We start from the raw sequence: 24,517 nt of genomic DNA on the forward strand, positions 1-24,517 counted from the left end.
ATGGTGAGAATTGGACTTTAAAATGAAGTGCGACCAAAACAAAACAAAACAAAACAAACAACACCCTCAAAATTATAGTGATATTTCACTATTTTAAAATGCAATTTATTCCTGTGGCCACAAAGCTGAATTTTTAGCCGTTATTCTCTTTAGTGTCACATTACCTTCAGAAATCATTTTAATATGCTGATTTGGTGCTCAAGACATTTTAAAGAAAAATTCTCATTATCAATGCTGAAAACAGTTGTGCTGATTAATATAACTTTTTTTTCAGAATTCTTTCATGAGAAAGTTCAGAGAACAGCATTTATTTGAAATAAAGTGTCTGTCATTTTTGATCAATTTAAAGCATCATTGCTGAAAAAAAATACTGACCTTAAACATTTATATTTGTAAATATTGTGAATACAACATGCAATTGCATAGTGACAATGCAGTCTATTTAGATGAAATCAAAAACTAGTTAGCCATCACGTGTATCACAAGTATAGAGTTGGGATATAAAATCAGACGTGCTATCTGTCAGGCAGACAGACAGTATCTTAGGTCCAGAAATTAGAAAGTCAACATTAGTCCAGGAGTGTTATGCTACACTACCACCTCCAATAATTTTTTTTCTTCCCACGAGCACTTTAGTCCAGCATATTTGTTATGTAGTAAAAGAAATCTAATACATTGGCAAACCACACAACAACTGCTCAGCTAAATACAAAAAGATTTAATGTCATTCTGGGATTTGAAACTTGAGAATGCCCATAGATGTCAATGCTCATTCATTTTCACTTTCAAGTACAGTATAGCCTCAAGCTTGAATCCAAACAGGTTTGGGTAACTGATGACTATACGCGTAAACAGAGGTCTTGATTCTGACAGCTCGCAGAGAAATGAGATGAAATGGAGGAGCGAAAGTTGGCCAGAAATCTAGCCTAGAGAGAGCTGTGAACGACACGTAAAGGAAAGAGGAACAGACACGTACATCTAAACGCCACAGGAGACCACTGGACATAGAGCGGGTGAGAGCATCTGTAAGGTAATGCGGAATGTGGCTTGTGTCATGTTTAGATGGAGGATATGTGGTCACTCGGGAACTAGAGGATAAGGGTGAACAGGGAGCGCGAGCCAAACACATCACTGACACCATCATGCGAGTGTGCTTGTATTTATGTGCTTCATGTTCACAAGAGTGTTTTCCACTACGTGAGCTTGAATAATGGCAGCCCCTGTGTGTCTGGCTTTGACAGCATGTGGAAATTTGCATGTGTTTGTAAGTGTGTGTGAGAAGGAAGTTCTCTCACCAAAGGCTCTTTATTCTTGACCAGCCGAATGATCTTGACAGAATCTTCTTCATCATCAATGTCGTCTGGCAGAGGAGGAAGTTCTGGATCGTAACCCTTCCTGGCCACGGTGTCATGAACAGACAACAAACTCTGCAACGAGAATGAGTTGTACACATAAAAGTCCACAGAAGCTCACACAGTAAGACAAACAGTAGTCGTTTGACTGATTTTGTGTAGCTACTCGTTTTGGCTAATCATTCCAGCCTTCATACTCCAAGCATCTGCTTGAATCCTATAGTATAAATCATGGAGCTTTAGAGGTCTGCTTTAGATTACTACCTCCTACTGACAAATAAAGCTTCTTTTGAATTGATTACAGTCACTATTTCACTACAACCCTCTTTGGCAATGTTGTTTGTTAAAGTGTCTCCAGCAGAAAAAGAAAAAAGAAAAAAAGAACTGAATCAAAACCAAGACCAATCATATTGTCATCTTTCATTTGATTAGATTATTATGAGTATTACGGGCATCCTGCTGGGAATACGGCAACATTGCTGTGAGCTTCCAAGGGGTGAGGACACTTTATGGTAGATGGATGGACAAAAGGCAATGAAGTTCTCAGCCATTTCAGATATTTCACACCTCAGCTCTCAGAGAACGAGATATAGCAAAAGAATGACGGCATTCAGAGATTCATTACTGAACTGTTTTAACGATGCTGTGTGTCAAATGCAGCTGGAAACACTTTTTCTTTTGCTCCTTTTCTCCCTCGCATATCGAATATAAAACCATCTTCCAGTTGTGTGCCAGAGATAAAAAATGGGAGGGAAGAGAAAAGAAAAAAGAGAGAGAAAAGAGACAAGACAGAGAGGAGAAGAAAAGTGTCTGTTTTATGACATGGGATTAAGCTCCAGAACAACACTCAACATGTGGCTAAAGCAGAACAGATGGGAGAGAGAGAGCGAGCGAGAGAGAGGGGAAACAGGGAGAGAGAGCGCGAGTCATGTGTCTAGTAAGCGGGTCAATTTCAAATCCAGCGTTTTACTGAAAATTGCATATTAGAAATATCTGATAATTAATTTGTTTCTGTCAAAACACTTTAGTGTTCATAGATAATTTAATTGAATTTAAAAAAATAAATTGAATCTGAATCACTCAGTCAGTCTACTCCAACGCAGAAAGTGAGTTTGCAGTACAAATTTAACATTATAAAAAGACAGCGAAAATAATGACAAGAAAACTTCTTTCTATTGAGTTTTTTCTCATAAGATGCACAGAAAAACAACAACAGTGTTTTAGATCAGATCTGGAGTGTGATCCAAACCCTGGGCAAATGACTCCAATTAGCCGATTCACTAGAAAATGGGTTCAAGTCTAGTTTACTGTATGTGACTCACTTCCTGAACTGCAAATTATCATTAATTTGTCATGTACATCTTGAAATGAATCAAGAAGTTCTGAGATGCTTAAAATCAGTATCATCATGGATAGACTAGCTGATCATTTGACAATGTGTAATAAAATATGCACATTTGCAACAGTCTACTTATTTAATAAACAAAATGAAGACCTACCACTGTGATAAAAATTTGGCTCTCATTATAAAACAAACCTCATTTCTGACTGGACTATACACCTGCCAATCAAACACATCCACACACTATGTTTAGAGATAAGCAGTATATTATGAGATGTAAACAACTTAGAACAACCACAGACACAAAAAAAGTTCTCACAATCCCTGTAGGGTACAATGCTGTTTGTGTTTACACTAAACACAGCTCTGCAGATTAGATTGAATGGTGCAGTTGTTTTAAGCAAACTTGAAATGGAACAATTTTAATTGCAACTGAGTTGCCATGCATTTTTTCTGTACAAGTCCTCCTCCAGAAGACAAACAGACACACACATTGTGACCTGGATTCTTCCAGATGACCAGATCTATTCTTTCACCAAGCTTTTGTTTTTTTTTAAAACACCCCAGATTGTGTTACGCTTGGACTTGAATAAAATGTCACAATATAAATATTATTAAAGCGTCAAGGCATTAACCATCTGCAACCACTTTTTTTTTTACCATTACTCTTTCTTTGTCTTCCTTTTCTAAAGGCCAAAATGAATGGCGTTGCATTTCAGCTTTGTTAAAACATGAGTGCAGCTTGCTATCCCAAAACAAAGCCACATGGAGGAATGCACATGCATGCAGAGCTGAAGATTAATTTGTACATGGATCTGACAATTCAAACACACAACAATTCAGTGACACCCTACATCACTTTTCTCGATACTGGATATTTAATTGTTTGTGCTCATTTCTACAATTTGGACTATCTTTGCTAAAAGATGAATTTAAAACACATTAGCAGCTGCATAGTAATGCCATAGAAGAGCAATCTAGTCTCTAACAACAAAATTCACTAGATAAATACATGATGAACAGTTCTAAATATATAAACAATTCTTCCTATGTACAGAGGTCACAAGAAACCAATGAGTCAAACCATCAACCAATGAGTCAAAATATATTTTTGGATTTTCCAGGAACACTACAAAAAATGTTCTTCCATGAATTGAACGGTGTACAAAAACGTTTTGTTGGCAACACTTTATTTTAGGGTTTCTTAACTAGTTGCTTATTAGCATGCCTATTACTAGAAAATTTGCCATTTATTAGTACTAATTAAGCACATATTAATGCCTTATTCTACATGAACTTATACTAAATCCCTAATCCTACCCAATACCTAAAACTTAACAAGTACCTTACTAACTATTAATAAGCAGCAAATTAGGAATTTATTGAGGGAAAAGTCGTAGTTAATAGTGAATAAATGTTCCCTATTCTAAAGTGTTACCGCTTTGTTTTTTAAAGGGGTCATATGATGTTGCTAAAAAGAACATGGTTTTGTATATTTGGTGTAATGCAATGTGTTAACGTGGTTTAAGCCGTTCTGAAACGCTCCGATTTTTACAAAACTCATCGTTCTGAGAAGCAAGGTGTGCTCTGATTGGCCAGCTATCCAGTGCATTGTGATTGGCCGAATACCTAAAGCGTGTGACAGAAATGTTACGCCCTTTACCATGTTGCGATGCCATGCCAAAGATATTAGAAAAGGTAGTATCCTCACAATTACATTCCTTCTTAGAGAAAAATGGTATCTGTGAGGAATTCCAGTCAGGATTTAGACCGTATCACTTCTTTTAAATAGACTACAACACTTTGTTGGCATTAGTGGAAGTGCCTTAGCATGGTTCAAATCGTACTTATCTGACCGCCATCAGTTCGTAGCAGTGAATGAAGAGGTATCATATCGATCACAAGTGCAGTATGGAGTACCTCAAGGCTCAGTACTAGGGCCGTTACTTTACAGGCTTTACATGTTACCCTTAGGAGATATTATCAGGAGACATGGTGTTAGCTTTCACTGTTATGCTGATGATACTCAGCTCTATATTTCTTCACGGCCTGGTGAAACACCAAATTGAGAAACTAATGGAATGCATAGTCGATATAAAAAAAAAACTGGATGATGAGTAACTTCTTACTGCTAAATTCTGAAAAAACAGGTGTTAATTATCGGACCTGAAAACCCCACATGTAATAATCTAGAACACTATCTAACACTTGATGGCTGCTCTGTCAATTCTTCTTCATCAGTTAGGAACCTAGGTGTGTTGTTTGACAGCAATCTTTCATTTGAAAGCCACATTTCTAGCATCTGTAAAACTGCATTTTTCCATCTCAAAAACATTATCTAAATTGCGACCTATGCTCTCAACGTCAAATGCAGAAATGCTAATTCATGCATTTATGACCTCAAGGTTAGACTATTGTAATGCTTTACTGGGTGGTTGTTCTGCACGCTTGATCAACAAACTACAGTTTGTCCAAAATTCAGCAGCTAGAGTCCTTACTAGAACCAGGAAGTATGACCATATTAGCCCGGTTTGGTCAACACTGCACTGGCTCCCTATCAAACATCGTATTTTAAAATCTTGTTAATTACCTATAAAGCCCTGAATCGCTTAACTCAGTATTTGAGCGAGCTCTTATCACATTATAGTCCTCCACGTCCGCTGCGTTCTCAAAACTCGCCGTTTGATAATACCTAGAATATCAAAATGGACTGCTGGCGGCAGATCCTTTTCCTATTTAGCACCCAAACTCTGGAACAATCTACCTAACACTGTTCGGGAGGCAGACACACTCTGTCAGTTTAAATCTAGATTAAAAGATATTTCTTTAACCTGGTTTACACATAACACACCAATACGCTTCTATTATTCCAATCCATTGAAGGATTGTTAGGCTGCATTAATTAGATCAACCGGAACCGGGAAAACTATTCTAAAACTATACTAGCTGTATTTTGATTTCTCGAGTCTGCTATTAGCTTATAGCCCATTAGCATCAGCAGCGTGGCTGCCTCTAATCTCGCTTAGATTGCTAATACTCTATTCACACACATTACCATTGTTTCACTGTTACTTGCTTAAATGGCGGATTTGTGTCTACCTTTGAGTGCAGGTGAGGACACATTCGAGCTGCAGGCCGTGGATAAGCAGATCCACGACCTGGTGGAGAAGCAGGCCCAGCTGAGAGAGCGGAGAGCCGCACTGGAAACATCCCAGGCTGACGCTCACAAGTGCGGGGTAAGTATACAGCACGCTTCTAACACTCCCACCACCTCTACTCCGTGTGTTTCTCTGCACAGGCCCTGTGCAACCAGGACGCGATCTTCCCAGATGTCCTTCACTCCGGCGCCGGGACGCCATGGACCCTGGGTGCACCAGCAGCGGAAGACGCTAACCAGGCCCCGGGTGACGACCTCTCCCCCTCCGGTCTTCGAGATCTCCACCCGGAACCGCTTCACTCCCCTCCGCGAGACGGAACGTGACGCTGTGATCGTCGGAGACTCCATCGTCCGGCACATCCGTGCTACGTTAGCTGAAGGTAAAGTGCACACTCACTGTTTCCCTGTTTCACTGTCTTCTGCGCAGTTACCCGCGATCCTGAAGGGCGACTAAAGCATCGGTGCTGTCGTGCTGCACGCCGGGGTTAACGACACTAAGCTGCGGCAGACGGAGACACTGAAAAGTGACTTCAGGTGCCTGATCGAGACGGTACGCAGCACATCGCCCGCGATGACGATCACCGTGTCAGGACCGCTTCCCACGTATCGACGAGGACACGAAAGGTTCAGTAGACTGTTTGCTTTAAACGAATGGTTGTCATCATGGTGTAAAGAACAGAAACTGCTCTTTGTTAATAATTTGAATCTTTTCTGGGAGTGTCCTAGGCTTTTTCGTGCTGATGGCCTGCACCCTAGCAGAGTCGGAGCGGAACTCCTGTCGGACAACATCTCCAAGACGCTACGCTCCATCGGACTAGTAAGCCAATTCTCAAATAACTACTATGATGACTTCTGTTCTATCCACTTAAATGATAGAAGTACTTGCTTTGTCCAATCTATACAGACTGCGACTGTTCCCCGAATAGCGAGGTCAAAATATAAATTTAATGCAGGATCTAGAAAAAATCTGATCGTGATTAAACCAGAAAAACGCAAAATAAATGAACAAAAACAATTTTTTAAGCTTGGGCTCCTAAACATTAGATCACTCGCACCCAAAGCAGTTATTGTAAATGAAATAACAGATAATAATTTTGATGTACTCTGCCTGAAACCTGGCTTAAACCAAATTAATATTTTGGTCTAAATGGGTCTACTCCACCAAGCTACTGTTATAAACATGAGCCCTGTCAGACTGGTCGTGGCGGCGGTGTTGTAACAATATATAGTGATATACTCAATGTTACTCAGAAAACAGAATACAGGAGGTTTAACTCACTCAAAATACTTCTGCTTAATGTTACACTGGTAGATATGCAAAAGAAATCTCTCTTATCTCTTGCTCTGGCTACTGTGTATAGACCGCCAGGGCCATATACAGATTTCCTAAAATAATTTGCAGATTTCCTCTCAGATCTATTGGTTAATGTTGATAAAGTGCTAATTGTCGGAGATTTTAACATTCACGTTGATAACACAAATGATGCATTAGGACTTGCGTTTACTGACCTAATAAACTCTTTTGAAGTCAAGCAAAATGTCACCAGGCCCACTCAACGTTTTAATCATACGCTAGATTTAATTATAATCGCATAGAATTGATCTTACCGATATAGATATCGTACCTCAAATTGATGATGTTACAGATCATTTCCTTGTATCGTGCATGCTGCGTATTACTGATATTAATTATATGGCTCCGCGTTATCATCCGGGCAGAACTATTGTTCCAGACTCCAAAGACAGATTCACAAATAACCTGCCTGATTTATCTCAACTGCTCTGCGTACCCATAAATACACACGAACTAGACAAAATGACTAGCAACATGGGCACTATCTTTTCTAATACATTAGAAGCTGTTGCCCCCCTCAAATTGAAAAAGGTTAGAGAAAAACGTACTGCGCCATGGTACAACAGTTATACCCATTCTCTCAAGAAAGAAACTCGTAATCTTGAGCACAAATGGAGAAAAACTAACTTGGAAGTTTTTAGAATTGCGTGGAAAAACAGTATTTCCAGATATAGACAGGCTCTAAAAGCTGCCAGGGCAGAGCATATCCGCAAACTCATAGATAATAACCAAAACAATCCAAGGTTCTTATTTAGCACAGTGGCTAGATTAACAAATAAACAGACGCCACCCAATCTAAATATTCCCTCACAGTTTAATAGTAATGACTTTATGAATTTCTTTACTGATAAAATGGATAACATCAGAAATACAATAACAAATGTATATTCTACTGCGTCTAGTATTTCAGCTTCATTCATCGCACCCAAAGAAAAACTGCAGTGCTTTACAACTATAGGACAGGAAGAGCTAAATAAATTTATCAGTGCATCTAAACCAACAACATGTTTATTAGATCCTGTACCCACTAAACTACTGAAAGAATTGTTGCCTGTAGCAGAAGAACCGCTTCTCAATATTATTAACTCATCGTTATCTTTAGGTCACGTCCCAAAACCATTCAAGCTGGCGGTTATTAAGCCTCTTATTAAGAAACCACAACTAGATTCAAACTAGATTTCAAATCTTCTGTTTATGTCTAAAAGTTTAGAAAAAGTTGTGCCTGCTCAATTGTGCACCTTCTTGCAAAAAAATTTCAGAATTTCAGTCAGGTTTCAGGCCTCACCATAGTACAGAAACTGCACTTGTTAAAATTACAAATGACTTGCTTCTTGCTTCAGACCAAGGCTGCATCTCATTGCTAGTATCACTTGATCTTAGAGCTGCGTTCGACACTATAGACCATGACATACTCATAGATCGATTACAAAACTATACTGGTATTCAAGGGCAGGCTTTAAGATGGTTTAGATCCTACCTGTCCGATCGCAACCACTTTGTTCATTTAAATGGGGAGTCATCTCAATTATCACCAGTAAAGTATGGAGTACCACAAGGATCTGTCCTAGGTCCTCTGCTATTTTCAATATACATGTTGGTAATATTATTAGAAAATACGGGATTAGTCTTCATTGTTATGCTGATGATACTCAACTATATATCTCAAGACCAGATGAAACTTCTAAACTAAGGTAATAGATTGTGTAAAAAATTTAAAAGATTGGATGACCAATGATTTATTAAATTCAGATAAGCCTTAGATATTACTTCCGAAAAACAGTACACAAAATCTCTTGGATTAAAATTTGCAACTAGACGGATGTACTGTTACGATCTCTAAAGTAAAAAATCTGGGTGTTATATTAGACAGCAATTTGTCCTTTGAAAATCATATTTCCCATGTTACAAAAACAGCATTCTTCCATCTTAGAAACATTGCCAAGCTTCAAAACATGCTACCTGTTTCTGATGCAGAAAAGCTAGTTCATGCATTCATGACCTCTAGACTGGACTATTGTAATGCACTGCTAGGTGGTTGTCCTGCATCTTCAATAAACAAGCTACAGATAGTCCAAAATGCAGCTAGAGTTCTTACCAGGTCAAGAAAATATGATCATATTACCCCAATTTTACAGTCTCTGCACTGGCTACCTATTAAGCTCCGTATCATTTACAAAATATTATTACTTGCCTATAAGGCCCTAAATGGTTTAGCTCCTGCATACCTAACTTGTCTTCTACCACGCTATAATCCAACCCGCTCCCTAAGGTCGCAAAACTCTGGACTTTTGGTAGTACCTAGGATGGCAAAGTCCACTAAAGGAGGTAGAGCTTTTTCACATTTGGCTCCCAAACTCTGGAATAGCCTTCCTGATAGAGTTCGGGGTTCAGACACACTTTCTCTGTTTAAATCTAGATTAAAGACATCTCTTTAGCCAAGCATTCACATAATGCATCTTATAATGTTGTACTGCAGTTATATCTGATCAAATGTACATTATTATTATTCTTTAGCTTGGGTTGAACAAATCATTTTTGCTTAGATGGAACAGCAGCTATGCTAATTATTTCACTATTTCTCTGTTTCTGCCACGGTATCAACATCCCTTGGTAACTAGGAATTACAGAAGCTTCAGTCTGGATCCAACCCTTAAATGATCTGAGATGATCAAACACCTGAGAAAAGATGATGCCAACCCCTCAGAGGACCTCAGAGGATGCCAAAGCTCAGACAATATACAGAATTACCAAATTTTGCCACAAGTTAAATATATTAAGGTTCTGCAATATATAAATATATTGTGGAAACTTAATTTCCTGTAGAGCTGCTTTGCAACGGTTTGTATCGTAAAAAGCGCTATACAAATAAATTTGAACTTTTTATTCTGTTTCTCAGTCCGTGTCCGGATCAGATGGTGGATCGGCACCGGAAGATGATGTCTCCCTGATCGTCGGCGGAGGCCAGGACACCTGGATGAGCCCCGGGGACCTCGACTTAAATACAATAAAACAATTTTTATTCAATAAAAATAAAAGAAAATAACTAAAAATATAATAAAACACCTAACTATATAATACTATTATTGTTAGAAATTGCAACAATATAAAAATAGAAATAATACATTTATACATTTAAAATTAATTAAATCCATAATTAAACAATAAATAAACAATAATATCCTGGCCAGTCGAGAACTGCCCCCCTGACTGAGCCTGGTTTCTCCCCAAAGTTTTTTTCTCCATTCTGTCACAGAGGGAGTTTTGGTTCCTTGCCACTGTCGCCTCTGGCTTGCTCAGTTGGGGACACTTGATTTTTTTAGCGATTATAGTCAATTTGATTTCACAGATACTATTTAAACTAAACTGAGCTAGAAAATGACATCACTGAATTAAATAATGAAATGCCTTTAACTGAAAATTGAGTGTTTAATCTTATACATTACTGACACTCTATCCTCCAATTTGATACTGTTAAATGCTTTGATGCAATCTGTATTGTTAAAAGCGCTATATAAATAAAGGTGACTTGACTAGTCAGTAGCAAATTCTTTAAATATATCGAAACGTACTTATAGGCTGTGAGTCAGAAGCACCAGACTGTCCTTGCGACGTTGGAATTGCCCCACTTTATAGTGTTCACAGCCATTCATACTGTTCACATTGTAGGCTACTCTCTCCCAGGTTCAGGAAATAGTCCTCCGTAAAATGTGCTGCGCACACACTCGGATATTTGCGTTGTACTGTTCTGGAACAGTGTTATAAATCTAACTTAACCACTGATTTTTAGTTCCTAGTTCTTTTTAGTTTTAGTGCACTCATTTGGAAGGCCAAACAAAGAACTTTCGCTTTCACAATGAAACACAGCGTCTCCACGACATAGCGGCGGCAGCAACGATACTACAGCGAGAATAAAAGTTACGCCTTCTTTCATTGCGTATACATTTGGGAGGTGTTATGCAAATCTTCCCACACCGTGATGTAGACATGTGGGGGCGTGTTTGAATGAGCCGTTTTAGGAAGGTGTGGCAGAGTCTTAACTTTTATAAAGAATATCTCTTTGGGTTTGAGACTTTAATCTTTGCAACTTTACAGATCTTATATATGCAGAAACAGCTTGTAACACTCCAAATAGAAAAGAAAACTTGAAATCGCATCATATGACCCCTTTAAAGCAGACATTTCACTTGCATAACCTTATTTTGACACATTTTGAACCTGCCATATCAATATCAATATGTTTGTGCCTAAAAACTGGAAATGGATTGGCATTATTTACAGCTTTGAAAAAAGGCTGCTCACTGAAATCTGACTTTACTATCTGTTCATGGAAAGGATTATTTCAGGAAAATTGTATAATTTCCCTGCCTCTTCCATTTGATTAGTCCAATCTAAAACACTGGTCTTCACATTTCCCTGATGAGCGAAATTGTGAGGCAGCGTAATAGCTTAACTCTTTTCCTACAGTATCTGTCTAGTCCAACAACTTCTAAATTCTAAATTCACTATCCTGCCATGCATAACATACTCAAACACAGACACGCACACACACACACAGAGGTATAAAGGGTGTTTTGTGGAGCTAAATTCTCTCCTGAGGTTGGAGGAATAGGGTCAACATCAGGCCAGGTGACAAGAGTGAATTGAGGGTCAAAATCAGTAACTCATTTCTTCAGGTACTCTTGCCCTGTGTCTGTGTGTGAGCATGTTAATTAGTTATACTGGGCCTCTTACAATAACAAATTGCTGAACTTGTTCAAATAAAGTCTGGGAAATGTAACTGGGCATGCAGCACTCATTAGGAAAGAGTTTGTCATCCGAACAGTCATTATTCAACCTGCTGAACTAACTACCCATACACATGCCTGCACAAAATCTACACACAGATGCAAAAGAAAAAAAGGGCAAAGTAATACACTTCTATCTATTTTCCTACACAAACCGAGAGCCACTCATCTCCTCTTTCTCACTCAGACCAGAGCAGCTCTTACTTTTCATTTGCTCCGTAATCGCCGCTTTCATCAATGTCTATATAAGTCTGTAAGCAGGTCTAATATGAGTAAAATGTGTTTTTTCATGTGTGAATCATACAGGAGGGAGGAGGAAAGAGATCGTTTAATAGGTTCTGATTTATGTCTGGTCGAAGGGAATGGATCATTTCAACACTAATTGAGAGTGATACAGTTACTATCGTACAGAGACGCCATTCTAGTCCCCAGAAGCCATCTGCTAGCGCTTTACACAGTACCAACAGACACTGGGCTATAGAGACAAGGGGAAAGAAAATTAGACCAAAAGAAAATAAAAATATAGAAAGAAGAGCAGGAAGTACAATGATGGTGTAGTCAGACAAGTTCAGATTAAAGACTATTAACACTACCGTTCAAAAATATTGTGTCAGTACGTTTTTTTTTTTTTAAATAAGAATTTAATATTTTGAATATTTTACATATTTATATTATTGAATATTTCAATTAAACACTTATGTTGAACTATTCATTAAAAATTATAAAAAGACATCATGGTTTCAACAAAAATATTAAGCTGTCACAACATTGATTAAAAAACAAACAAATAATAAATTAATAAATAAATGCAATATACAAATTAAGTTAAACCAAATTTATGTATAATTGCCTAAACTTTTAATTATTTGAGAGTTACATTTCAAAGATGTGTTAATTGATAGTTTAGATGACTAATATTACTCAAAAACGTTGAAAAGAGTAATATTACAGAATGAGTAGATGTCCAAACTTTTGACTGGTAGTGTAACAACATTTAAAGGTATATCTGTCATTTTGTTTACTCTCTTACCTTTATATGTGGTTTGGACAGTAGCCCGACAAGCTCTCTGATCTCATTACTTGCACTTCTTCCTTGAAGTTCCTCCGTCAACTAACAGAAACAGACCAGAAGGATAGCGAGAGAGAGAAACAGAAACCAGAGAGCAAGAGAAAATGAGCATCGATAACATCCGTGAACACATGCATTGGTCATACAGACATGAACACACATATATCCTGAATAATTGGAGTATAAATGTCTCCCTTGTGGCAGGTAGCAGGTGGAGAGTGTGTGTGTATGTTTAAGAGATTGAGAGATTTATAGCAGCACAGACACACATTAAATGAGGCACAGAGACACGTTGCTGTTTCTCTGAGCGAGGAAAGAGACAGAGAGCGATGGGCTTGTTCCCCAGATCCATTTGATGCGTTACTCCTGGGCCACAACCTTATTACTGACCCCACTCACTCTGGTTCTGGGTGTATGTGTGGAGCAAGTCTGCTGAAACGCTGTAATCAGTGTTTAAAGAATCACTTCCTTAGGATGTCTGTAGACTTTTCCAGTAACCAGCCAAATGGGAGGTAACGTTCAACTGAGTAATGGCGACAATGACCCTTAGTGAGACACACACACAAATTGCATCATGTGTACAACAGATACATACCATCCACTGCAGCTGATGTCATAGCATGCAGAGGTCACATATGAAGAAAAACAGCTTGTGCAGATCTGGGATCAGTCTTTTATGGCTAAGGTATTTGGCCATTTAATGCACATTTAAAATGTATGAATATTTGTAATTTAAATCTATATCTCAAGTCTTTGAATATCTAATAATCATTTAACCATGAACCTCATAAATGCTTGCAAATCCAGCTGTTAGAGCTTCACTGCATCATGCATAAAAACATGTGTACTGTGGGCGCGACGGTCCATCTGTGTGAGTTGGATGCAAGTTGTGCTGTCACTGGACAAGCATAAAAGATAAATTTTAAATGCTTGACTTCAGTTATTCAATTATTTCCAGTTTTCCACTATGTCATATTCGTATCATATTTATTGTGTCCTGTTTGTAAAAACAGTATTCTGGTCTGCATTTTAACTATGTTTTTAACAGTTTATTCATCAGTGAAAAAATATTGTAATAGGATAAAAATAAAATAAAATAAAAAATTCCAATTGATTAATACATATTTTTCCTAATTAATTTACTGAATATTATATAAAATTAACAAATGTCACTGCAGCAATTGTTACATGTTTAAACTGTATTATTATATATCAGATTTATATTTTAAAAATCCATATTTGATAACCAGTACAAAATATCCATGCATCAAGAAAACGCTTCACAAAAACTTGAGTTTAAATTTATAAAACTATATACTTTAAGATTAATTTAAAAAAATCTTATTTTGTATCAAATGCAATTACAAGACATTAAGTGCCATTAATTGTCTAAACACTGGAAACTGTTTACTGACAATTGTGTTTCAGTGGTTAAATCAACAAAAACTTAATCTCTTTCAAAACAGTCTCTTGATTTTTGATATGGCGGCCCAAAAACTCAATTGCAAACTAATATTTATTGCAAATCAGTGGCCTGTTTTCATCTTGTAATAAAATAAATCTTTTTGGATCTGCAATTTTGTTTTCTTCAGACAGTATAAAAAAAACAAAACAAGAAAAACCCCCACAGCACATCTGGTTTATGACATCTGTATTGTGTGTGGCAATAGAATGATCATCTAAAATAACTCTACACGCGGTTTCTATTAATCAATCAGGGGCATCGTTTCACTGCTCTGGTGTAATCTGACAGTTGTTATGCATTTGCTTGACTGACGTCTCCAGAACAGACTTCTGCATCTGAGGGGTATGAGCGGACTGGAGTCTCATCCAGCAGGCTCCATTTTTCCACAGTCTAATGGAAGACACCCGGGACGCGATGAGGACTGTAATCTGGTGATTGTTTTTATTCAGACTGAGACCTGCTTGTGGAAGTAGCATTCTTTACTGCCTACCTGTGGACAGAATGAGAACTGCACACCTGCTGCTTAACTTCATACCGTTGTATTTCATTTCTGTGGAAATGTGTGAGGTGCTTGCCTGCTGCGTCTGTGCTAGACAGCATCTCAGGCCAGGCGGAGGTTAAAATGGCATTTTATGCTACACTATAAATTAAAGCTCCATTAGCGAAACTTTACACTCGAATGAGCGGCGACGGCAAACCCGCTACAGCGTTCAAAACAGCAGCATGCCGTATATTCCTCACAGCAACGGATGAAAACGATACGTCTGAAAAAACACAGGAGGGGGCTCTGAGTAATTTGGTTGCTTTGGCTGTTCGAACCTTTGATGGACCTCATCCGCACGCACATGCAGATATCGGGTTCTCCGTGTGTGGGACCTTTAGGGACACCGAAGGAAAGTGTAAATCTGAGGGGCGGATCTGAGCTGGTTGGGAAGGTCCTGTAACGGAAGTCGAGATTTATGGAAACCCAAGATGGCTGGTTGCCACCGCCCACTGAGACATTGACTGAACAGGAAACGGACGTGTATCAAAGCTGATTAGCTCTTCTAGGATGTAGATTTGAGCACAAAAACATCACTGTTTAAACAGAAGTGGCATCTTTTATTGCAAAAATGTTTTGAATAGACTATTCCAAAGAGCATTTTTGCCCATCATAAAGTCAGTGATGACCTGAGATGCTCTTCTCTGAATCGCCTTTGTGTTCTTTCCTTCTGTCTTTTCTCTCTATGATCATATCCAGAGTAAACTCTTCAAAGTTTACATAGGTTTGTGTGTGAGTGTATGTCTATGCGGGCATGTTGATATAGTAGTCAGTTTACATTATGCAAGCCGTTGAGAGTTTAAACGTTGAGTGTTTTATAATACTGATGACTAATGTCTCACACACACACACACAATACTCCACGCCTCATCTCGTACTCTCATCTGCAGCCCATCTACTAGTGTTCTCTGCCCCAGACATCCATCCATCTTTTTTCTTTCTTTTAATGACAAGTTCCTCCTGGAGTCAGTCTTAAGTCAGTCTGTGTATGTGTTTTCACAGGCACACATTGTTCATGTGTGCGTGTGTTTATCCATGCAGAAGTGTGTAAAGTTTATGAGCATAAAAGTGTTTTGGTTTTTAACAGGACGTGTGTGCATGTGGTTCACTCACGTCTTGAGCCAATGAGCCGGCGCTGTCCAGTACTGGAGTCACAGCACGGTCTTCATAACACTGTAACTTCTCATAGATCTAATAGGCAGTGAAACAGGAAACAGAGCGATCACTTAAAGTCATCCTGGAATCTAAACTGACCTCGTTTACTTTCCAATGTGCACTTTCCAATGTTCCGGGTCTTATTGTGAACTATTAATTTTTTACCTAAATAACCAATGTAATTTTTAACAATCTTTAAACAAATTCTGACAAATTACTTTTCCACTCACATCACACAGATATTGGATAATGTTAACCCATAGTCAAATGAAGGACTTACCATTGAAATTCTATATGACACTGTAGAGCAAATAATTATTTTCATGGTCTGGTCAATACAAAACAGATGGAAAATGTATCTAAATGTAATATATCTAAAAATCTTAAATGGTTTTATTAAATTTAGACATTACAACATTACAATGTACAGCATGAAAATTTGATATTTGCCAAAAATTACATTTAGAAGTATTATTAAATTCATGATTTATTATTAAATTTTCTCTTCTCTTTTTTTTTTAAGGTTAACCAAGGTAAGGTAATAACTGACAAAGGTCATTTAAAATGTATAAGCAGTACAAGCATGTAAAAAAAAAAAAAATGAAAATAATTAAATAATTTGAACTGCATATCCTGTATGTACGATGTAGACATCATTAGCAGATTAAATAACAATGATTAACATACAAAATAAAAGTAGAATATGTGGTAGGACCGAAGTATTCTGACAAAAACTAAAAAGCAAAGACTGTTTTCCGACATGTTTTTAACAGCTGTGTATTGCATTGGTTGTGTAATATCTGTTCAACCATTTAATTCTTGCTGAAATTGTGGTACCAGGACAACATAATGGCCGGGAGCCATGCAGAAGCTACCAGCACGTTTAGACTGGAATTTGTCCTGTGAAATATTATGTAACAGCACACAGCAGTGAAAGAGAAATTCAACTGCTACCAAGGGGACTAAATATTTATCAAGGCAAGACAAACGACTTCTGGTCTGGCTGGTTGTCATGGTGAAGTGGAGAGGGAAGGGAACGCTACGAGTTTGGATCAACTGGGTCCGAGAGAGCCAAAGATGCAATTTTTCTGGATCTCCTTCTCCAGAACCGTTTGTGATGTGGCGAAGGCTTGGCCATGGTAATAACTGTTGTTGGGACTAGTGACGAACAATCTGTGCTTTCTTCGTCACTCTGTTTGCAACCCTCATAACGTACTGAACTCCGAACTGGGTCACCGTCTGTTACTACAGCAGCGGTGTAGAAGTTGAATCTCTCGCACACCGGCAAACACGCTCACAGGCGAAGAAAAGAGACATAATATTTCTTATCCACTCAGACACACACAGACTCATACACACTTGGTGGAGGAGGGATGGAATGTGGGATCTGGTGAAGGATGGAACGTAACTGTCCGGTTCCTTAGCATTCCAGGGAGCGACATCTGTTTAGGCCGTCTGAGCCGTGGCGGAGCGGTTTTGCTCTGTACAGTTTAGATTCCATCAGAGGCTGAGTGAGATTCAATGCCTTTATTTACAGCTCGGGCCGTTCTCCAGATACCTGCCCGTCCACACAGGAGTGCCAGAGAGCAGACATTTAAAATCCATTACAGAGCCCTTACACTGATCATAGCTCACGTTCCACGGTAAAGAGAGGGCAGGAAATGAGAGCAATGAATCAGAGTAATACCTTCAAGCATTAGTGCACCATTATTCCACTACATCACAGAGACCTTGCAGACCGATAAACAATCGCTTCATTTTTCAGACTTGATGAAGAACAATGGATGAACAATGTGAATCGGTCATGGCTGTTAGAAGTTTATTAGTGAGGTTTATCTCACTGAATTGACCACGTATAGCTTCAATATTTTTATGCTTTAAAAAAAAAAGATGAATTTGGAGACCGCAATATGTAACTAAAAAGGAATACAACTAAAGTTAAAACTGCTTCGAGATCCATTCAAATGCTTGCATTCTGTCCAAATGTTTTTGATCGGAACAATGCATCTGATGTGAACACCCCCTAAAACATAACATATAGGGCTTCCTTTGACTAGCCATCATAAAATGATGTCATTTTTTACTTATCTCTGGCTTGACACTTTAGTAATTAGTATTAAAAGATATGAATAAACAAAGCAATGCTTCAGTAAACACACTATGTTTTGTGGTCAAGGTTCAGATCACATGCTACAATGGAGCAGTGTCTAAATCCTCTTGGACCAGACGTTAAATACCCACAGGCCCTTGACAAAACACGAGCGGAGAACATAAGCAGGTGAGAGAAACGGCAGCCAGTCTGGCCTTCGGGTCCTCCAAGAGCATTCTGCAGCCAAACAAACACAGCTTTAACCACAATTACACTGAACGTTGACAGATACAGAGAAGAGGAAACTGATGTGAAATTGATGTGGAATTCAAGGAATATGACAACGGACAGTGAAAAAGGGCAAAAAAGGGGGAGACGAGTATAGAAAGCATCAAATTTAATGAGCTGCCTTGCTGGGTACTACCTACATAAGCAGCTGACTTCTAACACAGCATTCTAAGTGAAAGGAAACCTTTTTTGTTACTAGTTTGGGGTCAGTTAAAATTTTCTGAAAGAGGTTTCATATGCTTATCGAGGGTGTTTTTATTTAACAAAAAAATCTGTAAAAATAGTAATATTGTTAAATATTGCATTATTAGAATTTAAAATAATGGTTCTATTTTAATATAATTTAAATTATTCCTTGATAGCAAAGCTGAATTTAAAGCAGCCATTTGTCAATTCTTTAGTGTCACATGAAACCACCCTGTGATTTGGTGCTCGAGAAACATTGATTTTTAATATGATCAATGTTGAAAACAGCTATGCTGCTTAATGTTTTTATGGAAACTGGATACATTTGTCTTTGTTAACATTATAAATGTCTTTACTACCACTGTAACAATAAAATACATGAAATATGATCCCATGATGATGGTACAGTAAAAATGCTACAGTAAAAACGTATTTAAGAGCAAGTTCCTTTACTATACAGTAAACTGTAAATCTAACGAGACATTGTCATTTTACAATAAAATTTGTTCAATTTACAGTTTTGGGAAGTGAATAAGAACAGGCCGTCTTATAATTTACAGTGAAACCGCATAAATTTGCATTCCCAGAATTCCATGGGTTACGTCACATTTGATGATTTTCTCCTTTTAAATACTTGTTCCTACGGGTTTTTTTTGTTTTGTTTTTTGTTAGCGTTTAGGTTTTATGATACATCGTGTAAAATAATGTATATAGCATTATTTTAGTGTCATGTTTGTTACCATGATGGTATTTCGTATTTGTTTACATGTCACTCTGTGCACCTTGCATATATTATAGCCCTAGCTAACAGTATTAAAAACACGGTAGCAAAAACTGCTAGGACACTTAGATGGGCAATTGTGATTAGCATATCACTTTAATACATTTTATCTTGATGTAACTGTTGAAAATTATATATAGTAAAAGTTATTTGAAGTTTGTATTATGTCCACTAGCTGTTGGCAACAGTCTGTGTCCATATTAGCGTTTTTCGTTCACAATCATCATCCACAACCTAGAATTTACTCAAAATATGAATTTAGCAATTGTAAAATAATACATGAAATAACCTATTTAAAAGCCATTATTTACTAGTGGACCGACCGAAGCAGGACTGCAGAAGCGGAGTAGTGGCACACACTCCAAGAGATGTATATTCAAACTTGACCAGTAAACAGGGAGTTATAGCATTCATAATATGAGACCATGCAAACTGAAAATGCTGAACTTCTCACCATAGAAAGTGACAGACTGTATGGCCCTAAGCCAGAGTGATGTTCCATCATGAACACTGTTGGCCTTTGTCTGATTAATTCAACAATAACTGAACAGTTTCATAAATATAAATATACTGTAATTCATTTCAAAACTGTAGTGTGCTTGCAACAGCATGATGGCTTAGTGGTTAGTCCTGCCACCTCACAGCAAGATGTTTTTCTATAATACAAAAGACATGCACATTTGACAAGTGTTACAGATTCTAAATCGTCCATATTTGAATGTGTGTTTTACACACATTGCATGCTGGGATACATTCCAGTACTTTCAGTCCCTTTTCCACATGTTCTGCTTTTCTAGTTTCAAATGTCTCTAGGGTTTCTCTCAAACACGTCAAATAAATGCATATTCTGATCAGACAACATATAATGCTTGTATGACGCATGAGTGTGTTTGTGAAAGTGGATGGGTGGCTTTTGGGGAGTTTGAGGTTGTAAAAAGAAATGTGCGCTTTTCTCATCTCCATTCAACATTTCCTTTGTAAAGCAATTTGAATCAACTGGTGTGTGGTTCAAGCTCGTTCAGGCAGAGGCCTGAAAGTTTCAACCTGGACAGCAGTGCAGCTTTGCACTCTTAGGTGTTTCTAACATTTTGAATGTAAAAATACCTAAAAACAAAACTAATAAGATATAAGAATATTTATATTTACAGATCACTTTCTATAATTTTACATAAATTTGTGCATAATTTAATAGAACAAAATACTGTATATAGTAATTTCCCTTTATAAAAGGAGAATTACTGTAAATGGTCATTAATAGTATAAAAGTTGTTAACATACAGACATTGCTTGTAAATTTATAGTTTTTAATATAATTTAAAATAACAGAAAAATACTGTAAAATTAAATGTTATTTTTCATAAATTATTTTTTTTTGCCTTGTACCATTTACCTCAGCTTAAAAGCTGCTTTGGATGAGCTTCGATCTCACATGTGGCTTTTATTTTAGTACTTCAGTAGATTGGTATATTAACATCAGTTGATAATTTTTTTTTTTAACGCAAAACAACAATGCCGCTACGAGACAGAAATCATACAGGAATATGGGACTGAGGCTCTGTTTACACCTGGTATTAAGAAGCACTTTTGTCGATCATATCACAAGTGGACATTCTTAAACATTATTGGACGTGTTTTTGAAGCACGCTAGCCAGATGGGATTTAAACATTGCCAGCTGAAATTAAGTTTGGAAGGCATACTTTTGCAAAAGCTGCTGTTCTCTGTATTGTTTTGTGTTGCCTCCTTTTCATTCATATGTAAATTGCAAATGCGTTATGCAATATTAGATCTAAAGATTAGAAAAGGGCCATACGTGCACCCACCTATGGACCTTAAACTCAAATAAATCAGGAAATTAGTGGACAAAAGAGATGGATTTAAAAATATTAATACCACATGTAAAAAGGGTCAGAGAGATAGTGAGTTGTATAGCAATGGTATGCATTTGCAGTATAATATATTTCTGCCCTGCGCTAGTGCTAACATCCGTAATGTTGAAGTGATATTGACCTCTTCTCTACCGCTCATCTCAAAGTGACCAGAGCAGCTGGATTATGTAACTCTGAAGGTCCGACGCATGACACAAAACCACACCAGCAGCCCTACTGCACCTCATCACCTCACGCTTAAACCGATCGCAGACCTTCAGAGAGCAAGACAGGAAAGGACTGCAGACAGATGGGCTTGACTGTGAGATGCCTGTCAAAGAGGGATGTTTACACAAACCCCACCATACAGGACGGGTGCGACACACACCTTTTTAACTCCTCTTTATGAAAAGTTCAACAAATACACTGGTTACTGTTCTGGGTAAAAGGTACATGTCAGAACGTAAACTTCAATAACATTACCATTTAAACCAGTATATCCGTTCCGGAAATGAAGGGTAAACATCTTTGCAGTGATTCCCCATTTCTAATATCCAGTTTCACAACTCATAAAACAGAAGGATTTACACTATTTTACGGTACGTGTTGCACTTGAAATGTGCTAATTTAGATTTATGAAAGCTACAGCAATGCAAACAAAGCAGAAAGATCCAAAATTTGAAGACAGAGCCCACATTTTCCTTATGAAAGAAGAAAAAAGGTGCCTGTCATGTAAAAGCAGTATATGATCTCACATTGGCTTGTATGAGAAATGCTCCAACATTCCTCAGATGAGGTCTTGCCCTTGCCCCTTGTGTCTGTAACCAAGCACTAGTGCTCTAATTGTGAGTATAATGTAATACGTCAGTGACTTTATGGATTAAACATATACTACATATGTCTGCATTCCATCCCAAGCACATTCAGTATTCCTGACAAATGCACATGTGCGTGCACATAAAAAATACACACTCTCACTCAAGCATGTGTGTGTATGAGTGCATAGAGATATGCATTTATTGACTCTGGAGCTTGCTGAGTCCAGACACTGAATGCAGAAGGCTTGTATTACTCTGGGAATTTATTTTGGATGCAGAATACGGATTATAAAGAATCGGAATCAGACACCAGCTGATCTTTAAGAGACTTCACAAACATTAATATGGTGGCTCGGTGTTAAGTAGGAAAATGTATAGCCGTAACTGCCAGCGACTGGGACTCCAACAAATACATTTTCAGCGTCTCAGATTCAACAGACATATATCCGTCTGTGCTATAAACTGATAAGTCGATAAGTGTGAGATTTAAACTGCCTGACTCTATATGGAAAGCTTTAATATGGTTAGAGTAGAATTTTTTTTTTTGACTGGGTTTGCCAAGGTCAAATGAAATGGGCAAAATAAAAAAAAAGGAAAAAGTCAAAGTTCTCAGGCAGCCCTTTTTCCATGTTTCCTTGGACCTCATAGCGGACTCTGATACTAAGCTGTTACTATATTACCTTCCTGTAAACAGATATCCCACATCATTCCAATATGCTGATTTGGTGCTCATCAAGCATCTCTTACTATAATCAAATGTTGAAAACAGCTACGTAATATTTTTGTGGAAACATTTTTAGTTCATGATAGTCCATGATACTCAACAAAACCAGAAATCTGATCTAATCAAAGGTAATTTAACTATATTTTAGATGGTGAGGACAGTATCCGTCTCCTTGGCCACCGATGTTACTGGATTCTGGTTAGGGGGGCCATTTTTCAGGTCCAGAACTACCTTTTCCATGGGGAAAATTAAATGAAACAAGGCAATATCGGGCACTTCATACATGCTGTCAGTGGAAAAGCAGGTAAGAGTAATCAGTTGTGCTCCATTACATCTGCTTTATAAATAAGAGCAGACAAGGCTGTTAAAGTCCCACACACAGGTAATGCTATGGCAGTCCTCAGAGGGGGACACCTTTCCCCATCGCCCCACAGGTGCGTGCCGTGTTCCCTTGAGGCCTGAATACAGGAGTCTGTGCTGAATCTGGTTTCCTCTTGTAATAACAAATACAGGAATGAACAAAGGTAAAAACCACAGACTTTAGGAACTGATCTCACAGCTGGGTTAAGTTTACGAGCAGAGGATTAGGTGTTGGTGGTGGGGGAATTCACCCAAAAAATTCAAATGAAGAAGAAAAAAAAAAAAAGTTGCAGAGTGTAAAATAGTGTAATAACAAAAATAATTTATCTGACCAAACTTTATTGGGAAAGAACAGTTTACTTCTGACTAGAACCATCTTATAGGAAAATGTACAGATTATTATTCACTTCCTCCATCTCTCTCTTGTTTTATATAGACACACACACACCCCTAACCTAGGTGGAAATTACAGGTGGTGTCAGATTTCCTGTAAGGCTCTATGGATTGGCAACTTGGCAGAGGAACAGAGTGCAGCTGGACATGTGTGAAACCCTGCTTTAATTGCATAGAGAGAAGAGAGCAGAGGTCTTTGGCTCAGACTGCGGTCCGCTGTCCTGCCTGTCAGACGTCCTCTGCAGGTAGACGGTTATGTAGAGCACTTCTGAAGCACAGGCCAGCTCAGTCCACAGCAAATCAAGTGTACATCAGGGCATATTGCTAGTGAACTTAATGCATTACGAATGGGCCCAAGTACCATAATATCAATGACATCAGTGATTGACCATTAAAACACTGTGTGTGACAAAAAGAACGAGGGGTAGAAAAATGGACAAGTCAAAGGAATTGAAAGAAAAAAAAACAAGCTGATAAGCACAGGCACAGCACAACCTGACTAAACTGATTTCCTACAAGTGGCATGAGAAAACTTCAACACTCAAAAGAACAAGCTGGATAAAAAAAACTAAGTAAGAGGAGAGAGAAGAATTAAAATTACAAATACAATACAATTAAAACTGGCCTTTACCACAGATTTAGATTCATCATCATTTTGTAGTCCAAAAAAAAAGTACACATTCAATGTAAATCTCTAATTTACTTTTTTTGGATGTACCTTTAGATCACCACTTCTTATACAACTATCTGTACAAACGCCACAACACTCTCCCTAAAAAGCACAATCACAGAT

General features: G+C 37.9%; 1 protein-coding gene across 3 annotated transcripts in view; it reads right to left on the minus strand.

Moving 5' to 3' along the window:
• LOC306852335 (MAGUK p55 subfamily member 7-like) overlaps nt 1-24,517 on the minus strand; it is a 156,471-nt gene that overhangs the window by 61,016 nt on the left and 70,938 nt on the right. For all 3 annotated transcript variants that reach the window (XM_079389071.1, XM_079389072.1, XM_079389073.1), the window contains 3 exons: nt 16,178-16,255; nt 13,020-13,100; nt 1,296-1,427 (listed from right to left, as the gene is read on the minus strand). In XM_079389071.1, the coding sequence (XP_079245197.1) occupies nt 1,296-1,427; nt 13,020-13,100; nt 16,178-16,255 (291 nt within the window). The remainder of the gene's footprint in view (nt 1-1,295; nt 1,428-13,019; nt 13,101-16,177; nt 16,256-24,517) is intronic.

Source organism: Barbus barbus (genome assembly GCF_936440315.1).
Source record: "Barbus barbus genome assembly, chromosome: 32".
In the NCBI taxonomy this organism is placed as follows: Eukaryota; Metazoa; Chordata; class Actinopteri; order Cypriniformes; family Cyprinidae; genus Barbus; species Barbus barbus.